General features: G+C 38.7%; 1 protein-coding gene across 1 annotated transcript in view; it reads left to right on the top strand.

The window, feature by feature from the left end:
• Positions 1–116: 116 nt before the first annotated feature.
• LOC107695245 (metalloprotease TIKI2-like) overlaps positions 117–11,560 on the top strand; it is a 59,038-nt gene continuing 47,594 nt past the window's right edge. Inside the window, exons 1-2 of the mRNA XM_016495054.1 lie at positions 117–411; positions 2,885–3,454. Of these exons, the coding sequence (XP_016350540.1) occupies positions 301–411; positions 2,885–3,454 (681 nt within the window). The 5' untranslated portion in view covers positions 117–300. The remainder of the gene's footprint in view (positions 412–2,884; positions 3,455–11,560) is intronic.

Below are 11,560 nucleotides of genomic sequence, written 5' to 3'. Positions count from 1 at the left end.
GCTCGGGAGCGAGAGAGAGAGAGAGAGAGAGAGAGAGAGAGAGAGAGAGAGAGAGAGAGAGACCCTTTGAAAGTCTGTGTCAGAGAGAGAGAGAGAGAGAACGCGAATCCCTTTGAAAGTCTGGGTCAGGAGAATGGCGAAGGGGCAGAATGCTTTCCTTTCGAGACGGCAAATGTGAGCCCACAATCATCACCGGCGGAAAACATTTTATTTGTGCTGTGAAACCAGGAGAAACTTGTAAACAACAGAGGTAACGGAGCTAAGGGAAACGTGAGGTGTCCTGTGCCCTCTCATCTCGAAATGAACTGTCACTCGGGACTACGATGGTTGGTAACTTTATGCGCTTTCTTTCATGTGGGCTCACCGCGGGACACGCACCAGAGCACGCGGAAATGTGACAAGCTCGTATCGGTGAGTTTGTCTAGTGCGCACTTTGTGAAGTTGCTTCGCGCGCACTGCACTCACCTTTGCAGAACCTCTTAAATGGCGTGTCATCAAGATCTATCTTGCATGATATTATTATAGGAGATTGGTTCGCTGTTTGATCTTCTCCGCTTCTTCTATTTTAAAGAGGTGCTTTTATTACCAACAACTGAAATATTTCAATTCAAAGACTGTGATTCGAAATTATTGGAATGGTTGTAATGTTTGATAGTTCAATTTAACTTGGAAGTTTTTTTAGTTGAATAGAAGTAAAGGAAAAAAGGTTAAAAATAGATAAATTAATTTTATCTGTACGATCGTTTTCTCAGACTACAATTTATTCTAAACATAACTGTATTTGGCCACTAAAATACGTGCATTTTGTAACAAATTAAAACATTAAATTGCTATTTTAACATACAACATCAATTACTTGTGCTGTGAGGTTCAGTAGGGTTTTCGTTTCTTATTTAATTATTCTGCATGATCTTGTACCTCTTCATATCATTAACAAATATACCTAAAAATAAAAGTTATAATGTAAATTTGAATAAACATTTGACATTTTTATAATAGCCTACTACAAAACAACTTATTTTAATATAATTATTATATTTGTTGCATTTCAGTTATCAATTGAGCCATAACGGAATATCTATTTTAAAACAATAATTATTTAGTGGCGTCCAGCCAGCCGCGTGTCACTTCTTGTCATGTAATCGTAGAAATCTGGGCCAGAAAAATGACTTTTTGTGCCAAGCGAAATACAGCTAAAATCTTGCCAGTGCAGTGCCAGTTTATGTGTCAAAGGAAAAAGGGGGAAGCCCCACGGGTGAATAGACTTCAAATGCATTTATATGGAAAAAAAATCACGGACCCCCATAAACAGATCAAGTTTCATTGAGACGAGAACTGTTAAAGTAGTTATCGAGCATATTTACTTCATTATGATTTGGCAAGTTGCGCGAGGCTGCTTAACGCAATTAATGTTTCGCTTTCATCTGAGCCATACAGTGCATGGAGGAGAGAATTCATCATCGGTCGAGGAGGAAATCATAAGGAAAGATACATTATATTCCATCAAACATATGTAATATCGACTATCCCAAGTTTTAAAAGAGAGTGCTGGTTCTTCACTCATTCAATACAGCGTTTGTGTATTTATAGGCAGAAATGCTTTGTTAAATATAAATCGAAAGTTAATGCATTATGCACGCAAACTTTCTTCCAATCTACCTTTCTATTTGTTTTGAAAATTAATGTTTCTCTTTTCCTGGAGGTTTATATCATTAATGGTCCCATTGTCCAGGACATGACTTGTGCATTCTTTTTTGGTTAAGAAATTACTCCATACACAGAGCAGAGGGTTTGTGAATGTGACCTGCTCATTCAGAATATATTACTTTAGTATATAAGCTTCTCTCCAGTAAAGCCGGTCAGTGTTCGAGCCATTTTCACAGGTGTTCAAATACAATATGAAGACATGAGCAGGCGCGAACACATGTGGCCATTTCAGACGTTAAGACCCCCAAAAATATAAAGAAATGAATAACTGCAGTCTGTGGAGGCACATTAAAATAAATGACAAATAAGGATGTTCGATTAAAATAATATTAATAAAATAATTTTAAAAGCTAGTATTAAAACGTGCTAAGTTCTTAGAAATGCAATTTAATCTTTGTATTATATGTTGGTTTCATACATTCTTGAAACACATTATACCATTTTTGTTTTTATATTTTGATTTTATGAGGCTACAAATATAGTCAAACATCACTTGCAATTCTTCCTGCTCTCATTAACATCAGCTCTGACTCATGGTTAATAAACTCTAAACTGCTCTTTCCTGATTTGAGGTGGTTGAACAATTCATTAAATTTAAAGGTTGACCGTAAGAGTGAGTTGTGCATTGAAGGTTACATTTTACAAGGGCACAGCTATTGACAGCCTTAGCAACTAGTAAATACTTTAAAGTTTCAGAGGGTGCAGAACAGCAGAGGTTTGCAGCGCTGCAGAGTGTAAAGGCCCCTTTTACGAGGAAAGGCACACTGTAAACTAAGAACCCCATTAAACATTTCCACCACAGATTTAATACGCCAGCTCTATCAGTGCACTGGCATGAACCGAGTCCTCTGTGACACAGCTACTATAGTGCTTTTTTCGCTCAGTTTGACTTTGAATAAGGAAAAAGTTAATGCATACTGTGACCCTATGGAATTCAGTTTGAGATTATTATATCAGTGTCTAAGACTTAATCAGTCTGGTTTATATTGATCTATGCAGTTTAAAACATTGATTATGATCTTTTTTAGGATAATAAAACTGATATTTACCAAATATATATAGGCTAATCTTTGAGTGTCATTATTTGAGTTGTAACACTGATGTATTTCTTTCAGTCTAATGTTTTGCTACTGACCCTTTGACCCTAAAATCTCTTCTTCCTTTTCTCTTTATCAAGCAGAAAGACATGAACTCCTTCCTGTGGACTGTGAAACGGCCTCCTCCTTACCCTCCGTCCTATCTGTTTGGGACAATCCACGTCCCGTACACTCGAGTCTGGGACTACATCCCTGAGAGCTCGAAACGGGCCTTCCAGACCAGCACCAATGTTTTCTTTGAACTGGATCTCACAGATCCTCTAACCATCTCAAAACTCACTAGCTGCCAGCTTCTGCCCAACGGAGAAAACCTCCAGACGTTACTGCCACGTGATCTCTACCGCCGACTCAAGCGCCACCTGGACTACGTCAAACACATGATGCCCTTCTGGATGACGGCAGACCAGCGTGGCCGGGGTCTTTATGCAGACTACCTCTTCAATGCCATTGCAGGGAACTGGGAACGCAAGAGGCCCGTATGGGTAATGCTGATGGTGAACTCACTGACGGAAGCAGATGTGCGGTCACGGGGAACTCCGGTACTCGACCTGTTCTTGGCACAGGAAGCCGAGCGTCTCGGAAAGCAGACAGGTGCTGTGGAGAGGGTGGAGGAACAGTGCCATCCCCTGAATGGACTGAACTTCTCACAGGTCAGTGAGTAGGCAACCAGACAGAGAGTCCTGTGTGTGTGTTTTGGCAAGGGTGCATGGGAAATCCGGTGGTTAAAAAAGGTGTTGTTATGGATTAAGTGATTATGAATATCCACAGACAAACCAGAGCAGGGAGGAAATGAGATAAAAGTCTGGAGTTAAATCAGAGGGGGAGGGAGAGCAGCTGCCAGCTTGATAGACTGGTGTGGAAATCAATGCTGAATGAAATTTATGAGGTATAGAGGGAGGAAAGAGAATGACTGTCTGCCTGTGGGGTCGTGCTGTCATCTGACACATCTTGATTATCCTATTGCTGCCTGTCGAATGTAACATTAGAGTGAAAGATGGACAAACTAACCTAATTGCTTGATGATATAGGTGGAGGGTATCCAGCTTTTACGTCTGCACTTAATATAAAAGTTATATTAAACAGGCAGAGTGTTTTTGTTCCTTGCGTGTCACACACACACAAACTATATCCTATTTTATATAGAATTTATGTCATATATATCTTTTAAAAAATATATATAATTAATTTTGTAGTTATTAATAGGTTAAATTATTAAAATTGATTAAATTGTTAATTATACACACGCACACACAATTAAATCAATTACATAGACATAATTATTATAATTAATTTTTATAAATACAAAGGTAATTTTAAAATATATATAAACTATATATATCTATAAAAAAATGATATATATTAAAACATATACATATACACACACACACACACACACATCACATAAAAAAAAAACAATACTGTAAAAAGGCATTTTGTTCAAAAATTCCAAATTATTATTGATGTTTGGCGCTCACTGCGGTCCAACAAGACCTCAACACAACCTCAATACACTGCTTACCACCACAAAACCTGCATTGGTGCCAGCAACACGGACATGAACATTCACCCTGCAACTGAATCTGTGAGCAGGGGCCCCTGTGTGACAGGCAACAGGGCTCCTGTGCTAATTTAAGAGGGTACAGGGGCAACATAGCCTCTCCACTTTCATCAGCACCTCCTAACTATGCTGTCAAAAAAGAACATGCCTGCAGGGCCTGCCAGCCAGCGCACCCCTGTAAGGAATCGTGGGAAATGTGGACCCAGCACAGGGTGACAGCTCTCTTATCTTTAATCTGAGAGAGGTCAAAATACCACTCTCATTCCCAGGCTGACAAAGTCAAAATATCTTTTTTTTTTTTTTATGTAGTGGCAAAATAATGCTTTCAGACAGAATGGGTTTTAGATAGAATTACAGTTTGGATATTTATTGCATCAAATATTTCTTTGAGTATGAGTTTATTTTTAACTGAATTCTGTTCAAACACTAAATGTCACCAGAATGGGCAGAACAGATGGAGTTAGGCACTGCAATATGAACTGTAACAAAGTGCCCTTAATGATTCTAGAATTATCCGCTTTAGATTCTGGTGAAGGCTTAGCAAGCGATCCATTTTAATCACAGGGCTAATCAGCAAGCTTTTGAACATCTGAATTTCCTACAGCTTTCCGTCCAGAAATCGTCCCAGAAGAAGTAAAGTGCATGAAATGAAAATGACAGGCAAATGATTATCCTGTATTAGAATCTGAGGGATAATTTAAGCGCCGTGCTCGCCTGGAACGCTCAAGCAGGAGTGAGGTCAGACGGCAAGATCATGCATGGAGGCAAGAAGGAAGGGGTTGGATGATGTGTAGGCTGTGGTGTCGCTGCGAGGCTTAATCTGAAACATGAGCCACGGGATTGTGGAAGATCAGAGTTAGGAATGCTTCCAAATGCTGCTAGCCAGCGTATTAATCGTTCCCAATAAAAGTAACTGCCTACGATATCCTGAAACTTGCAGTGATCTCTTTCTCGGGGTTTCGCAGCATGAGTCATCAGTTGTCGCTGGCATCCCCACACCAGAATTTGTGTCAACCGCCCTGGCCTTTACCTTGGGTTGAAGCAATTAGCCTGACCTTTTCCTCTCTGTTCGCTGGGAAACGTCACCAAGAGCTCAGGAAGTGCTTTGAGCTCAGAAGGTGCTACAGAAAAACAGGTCCCCATCTCAGTGCTGATGTGGTTGCTTGGAGGATAATGGGGTGTGATGCCTGGAGGATAGAGCGGTTAGCATGGCCTGGCACAGATCCACGTCTGGCTCTCGGATGGAGTGCAGGGGGAAGTTGAAGAGCATTGGGGAGAGTTTGGCTTTCTCCTTGAAGCAGGAGTGGTGAGTTTCAAAGGCCGCATGTAGAGCATGGTTCACCTTCAGCTCTGCAAACATGGATGAATGTAGACAGCTAGGTATGGTAGGAAGCAACATGAAGGGCAAGCTCCCATTATGCATCAGTGGACTGAATGCCTCATGCCTAGGCTAAAGCAATGTACACATGTGCTTATTTATCTTGTTAGCTCATGTTGTAGCTAGCATTTGAACATTGGGGGAGGAGACAAAAAATTTACAAGAACATCATATACTGTATATACCACCCTCCTCTGGGCTGAGGTCAAAGGTCGCGGCCTAGCTGACAATGTAGACAACCTCATGGATACTAGAGTCTCTGTGTGATACTGGCTAGCAAAGAAGGAAAGTCACAAGGCTATTTTAGGCTCTGTGTAGGGAGTGAAAACCCCACTACAAACTTAAACTCAGACTAACAGAATAAAGTTGTTGGAACTCACACTTTAGCAGAAGCCACATGTTTTCAGCTGTGAAGAAGTGCTGAAGTGTTGATGGATCTTTGAGGGATAGAGTCTGTTAAAATGGGATTAACAGAAATGTACAGGTCAAATACAGCAGAAATATTTGTACACTCACTGTGAAATTGTCATGAGCTTTTCACCATATTATTATACAGCAATTAGTTCCAGTTCACTAATTTGTTTGTATCACTTCGTTTGCTACAGAGAATTCAAATTGTGTTAACTACAGTCTTTTTGTTGGCAGAGAAAAAATAAACCATAATGTATAGCCAGCCATACTGTGAATGAAATGTCAGTTTCCTTATATTAATTTGTTAACTTGTTCTTGTTCTTAAGTTTGGGGTCAGTACGATTTTTTTTTATATAATACTTTTATTGAGCAAGGACATATTAAATTGATCAAAAGTGACAGTAAAGACAGTAAAGTACAATGTTATAAAAGTTTTTCATTTCTAATAAACACATTTTTTTTTAACCGTCTGATCAAAGAATCCTAAAAAAAAATGTATCATGGTTTCCACTAAAATATTAAGCAGCACAACTGTTTTCAACATTTTTTTGAATAATAAGAAATGTTTCTTGAGCACCAAATCAGCATATTAGAATGATTTCTGAAGGATCATGTGACACTGAAGACTGGAGTAACGATGCTGAAAACTCTTTGCCATCTTTGCCATCGCATTAATAAATTACATTTATTCCTATATGAAAATATATTCAAATAGAATAGTTCTTTTAAATTGTAATAATATTTCACAATATTACTTTTTTCTGCATTTTAAACACATAGCCTTGCTGAGGATAAAAGACTTCTTTCAAACTAGCAACTTACAGAACATCACAAGCAAACAACTGAAGCACAGCCACTCAGTGCAGTTGCACTTTTGCTTGTATGCTTATTGCTTAATTAGAAATGTTATTAGGAATGATACCATGATGGAAAAAGTGTGGAAAATTTCCATCATGCATTTTGCAAATGTCTCAACTGGCTTGTGTTCAAAACAGTTTATCATCAGTATTCTGCTACAAATATTTACTCGGCACTCCATGCTGTAACCATCTGATGGACCTCAGATAAATAATGCATATTTAAATGATAGAATTAAGGAGAATCTGACTTTTGCCGCATTTAAATATTTACATTCCAGGTCTCATGTGTAAGAACTGGGCGCTATGATCTGCTGGCATGTGCAACAGCGTGATGGAAAAAGCAGCCACCTCTGTGCTCCTGCTGGATAACCTCCTGGCCCAAAATATTCTCCTTAGTCTCCAGTTTTTTTCTCGTTTTTTTCACTCTAGTCCTCTTTGTGGAGGCTTTCTGCACACCTCTGTGACACTCTACCTGCAGAATGGAATATGAGTGTCAGCATACAATGGAATTAGAATGACTGGAGAATCTCAGCATATGGGAATGAGAATACATGAGCTTCAGTCTGGTGGAAGCAAAGATGTTATCATCAAATTCCTCATTGTTCCAAGATGGTATTGGAGCTTGGTGTTTTCACATGGCTGATTGGATGATGTTTTAAGCATGTCTTTAAATATTACCCAAGATTCTGGCACTGTCTATTTCATAAATGCTTCTGACTCAGGAATGACCTCGGTTTGTATATCCACAACTTCATTTTCTTAATTACCTATCATGCTTTCAAAGAAATGCAATTTCCATTTGGAGGATGTCCACTAGGGGACTTAAGCCTTCAATGATATCAAGAGCAAATGTGCGTAAAAGTGGCACTGGAGCCAAATCAGGCAATCTGCGGGGCTTGTGAGCACACACGCGGCAGTCAAACCGCTGGCTTAATTACTTAATTGGCCTTTCTACTGAGTAAATTGCCCCCTGCTGTCCAGAACCACTTAGAAAATTATGTATTGGCCTGAAAAGGAGGCTTGCTCTGGAATTCACTGAAGTGGAAAAGCCAAGCCATGGATACCTTGAATGTTTACTTTCATCAAATGGGAAGTAGTTACCTACATCAAAGTGCCATCTTACCCAGAGCGTGGCACACACACAGCGAGGAAGCAGTGGTCTGTAGTACCAACTCTCTGTCTGTGCTGAGGGTGTGCCCTTCCTCGCAGAGGAAATTATCCATGCAGTCCACACTGACGTTTCTGCCCCACAAACATCCTGTTCTTTGGCTTTTTTCAGCTTTAGTAGAAGTAGATACAGTAAATATGTGTAATCATTTCTGGCTCGACAGCAAAAGATGTGTCTGCGTGTGTACACTATTCTGCGAGTGTACACTACCATTCAAAAGTGGTGATCGGGGGGTATCAAAAGTTGATCAAGCGTGATCGCCCCCCAGAATGCAATCGCGGAGGGGGCCCAAGTCAATATGCTGTTCAGTGGGCCCAGAAACCATAGTGGCGCCCCTGCCTATTATGCCAGGCAGTTCGAATATTGTCTTTCATGCAGTGAGTAATGTAGCTGTATGTGAATTTAAACCATCTGCAAGTTGTAAAGCCGAAAGTGCAAAAAATATATGTGCAAAATAAATAAAGTTATTTTCATCCAAAAGAAAGAATCTACTCTAAACAGCCTGAACGAGTCGTCAGTAATTCGAATCCCACTTCCGTGATGGCTACACATCACGGGGTAACATATTTGCATAATGCCAGCCTATGTTCTACATTGGCCGGCCGTGAACAACTTGACCCACCCTCAAACACTGTAGCTTCGTGTGGTTAACATCATTTCAAGAAGACGCTGTGAAAGTAAATTTGTTTTATTTTCACTTCCGAAAGATAAAGGGAGTTCGGGGAGTTCAACACAGGATTCACAAGACGCTTGCTCTTGAAAGATGGCTCAGTACCCAGTTTATTTGGACCAGCTGGCTCCACTGAACCACCTGTAAGTATGATTAATAATAGATGTTTGTATTTTCTATCAAAATACGGAACTATGGCAATGGGCATATCATTTTCGACACGAACCATACACGGTAGACCAATCACAACAGACTGGGCTATCTGACCAATCAGAGCAGAGTATAGGCTCACGGAAAAGAGGGGTTTAGAGAGATTGAACCTTAAAACTGCTTCGAACGAATCGTTTGAGGATTGTTGAAAAATTAAGTGATATTAAATGCATATTTTGAGAAACAAAAGTGTTTTTTGACCATGCGTGCATGTCAACCTATAGTAGGAGACTCCCAAAACAATATTAGGAACATTACAAATGGCCTGATATGGGCACTTTACAAATACACAGTAAAAAACAGTAATAAAGTGAAATATTATTGCAATTTAAAATAACTTTTCTATTTTAGTATATTTTTAAATGTAATTTATTCCTGTGATGGCAAAGCTGAATTTTCAGCAGCCAGTACTTGTGTCTTCTTCAGAGTCACGTGATGCTTCAGAAATCATTCTAATATGCTGATTTGGTGCTTAAGAAACATTTCTTATTATCAATGTTGAAAACAGTTGTGCTGCTTAAGGTTTTTGTGGAAACATTGTACATTTCTTAGGATTCTTTGATTAATAGAAAGTTAAATAGAAAAGCATTTAAAGCAGATAAAGATAAAATAAAAGCATTTAATTGAAATATAAATCTTTTGTAACAATACAAATGTCTCTACTGTCTCTCCATTTTAATCAATTGAATACATCCTAACTAAATAAAAGTATTAAGACAAAAATCACAACAAACTTTTTAACAGTACTATACATAATTCTCAAAAGCATTATATGTAAAAATATCTATATTATTCATATCTGACGTCTGGCAGTAATTGTTTTAAAGTATATTTTGAAAAGGCAATGAATTTGTAACAAAGGTGGTGCTTTGATAGCTGTAGTGGCAGTGCTTTAAAACCACTTAAGCTCGGCGCGTTTTTTGGTATTTTCGCCTTTCAAATGAACCCATATATGGGCTGATACCATATAAGGAAGGCTATGTAAATGAAGCATAAACATTTTTAACGTCATTTTGGACCCGTATCCGGGTCCGCAGAGTTTAACTGGTTTTAACAGGGATGAAAGTAGAGTTTTGGCAGTTGCTATTAGACCTTTAGCTCACTAAAATACAGCTTACTGTCTGTGTGCTAAAAACCTTCTCCTTTAAAGAACTGTCACTAAAATAGTCAAGCTAAGAAAAAAAAGTCAAGTAGTGAGTTAATCTAAATGAACTAACCCAATCCTAATTAATATACACTTAAGCTTTGCTTGACAGGGTTAGATGAACATGCTCCTCTTGATCAAAGGTCATTTAAAGCACCATATAAATGTCTTAACATACAGAAATTGAGGCTGGTTTTGAGCATGCAAGTTGCTGTTAAGTGTGAGTGGTCCCTGGTGCTTCCTATTGTTAGTGATTGATGAAACATCTCAATGACTGACTGGAGGGCCTGTCTTGCTAAGTCTGTTGTGCTACAGTATTCCAGCCCTAATGAATTCTGCACATTGGCGGATAGATTGTGCTCAAGCAGCAGAGCTATGAGCTCCCAGCAGCTGGGAATGCACAAGACAGAGTGCTATTCCACATAGCTGTGATCCCAGCGCCAAGATCCACCTTTCTTTTCCTTTCTCTTCATCTTCTTCACTGCATTCCTTCTTTGAGAATGGAACAGACATTTCATCTTTGCTTTAATGGCTTCACGTCACGCGAGAGGCCGGCCGGCCACCGGCTCTCTTACCTATCAGCGAGAACAAGAAAAAAACCCACACACATACACACAAATGGGCAATGGTTGTAACAGAGTTACATCAGAAAACACACTGCAAACACTCTTCAAACAGTCAACAGATAAATAGGTTTTGAGAGTGTTCCCTCTTCATAGGAAAGATTCTGAGGCGACTGACCACAAACATGGCACCCTTTCAGAAATATGAGGAGACTTTCCAGCATTGCTTTTGTTATTGGAACAAAGAACAGAGATTGAAATGAGACTGAAATATATTTGTCATGCACACACACACACACACACACACACACACACACACACAAACTACTTGTGTGGTCAATATTCATCACCTTTGAAAGTGCATGGACTGCAAGACGTTGCCTTTATATGAGAAACTGAATATTATATATATAAAAAAAAAAATATATATATAATATATATATTATATATATATATATTTTTTTTCTTTAATTAATATTTGTATTCAGAAAGGAAAATTATGATTAATGTGATAAGAAATGTTTCTTAAGCACAAAATCAGCATATTAAGAGGTTAATGATTTCTGAAGGATCACGTGACACTGAAAACTGGAGTAATGGCTGTTGAAAATTCAGCGTTGCCAACATAGAAATAAATTACATTTAAAAATATATTACAATAGAATTAAATGTAATTCTTATAATATTTAACGATATTACTGTTTTTACTGTATTTTTTAACCAACCCTGCTGATTGGCATAAGACGGAAAAAAAAAACATATTACCTACCCTTCCCCAAACTTTTACATGGAAG

The sequence above is a fragment of the Sinocyclocheilus anshuiensis genome, unplaced genomic scaffold (genome assembly GCF_001515605.1).
Source record: "Sinocyclocheilus anshuiensis isolate Anshui unplaced genomic scaffold, SAMN03320099.WGS_v1.1 scaffold122, whole genome shotgun sequence".
Classification (NCBI taxonomy): Eukaryota; Metazoa; Chordata; class Actinopteri; order Cypriniformes; family Cyprinidae; genus Sinocyclocheilus; species Sinocyclocheilus anshuiensis.
Note: the sequence above shows the minus strand (reverse complement) of the source record. Positions and strands in the feature narration are given on the sequence as shown.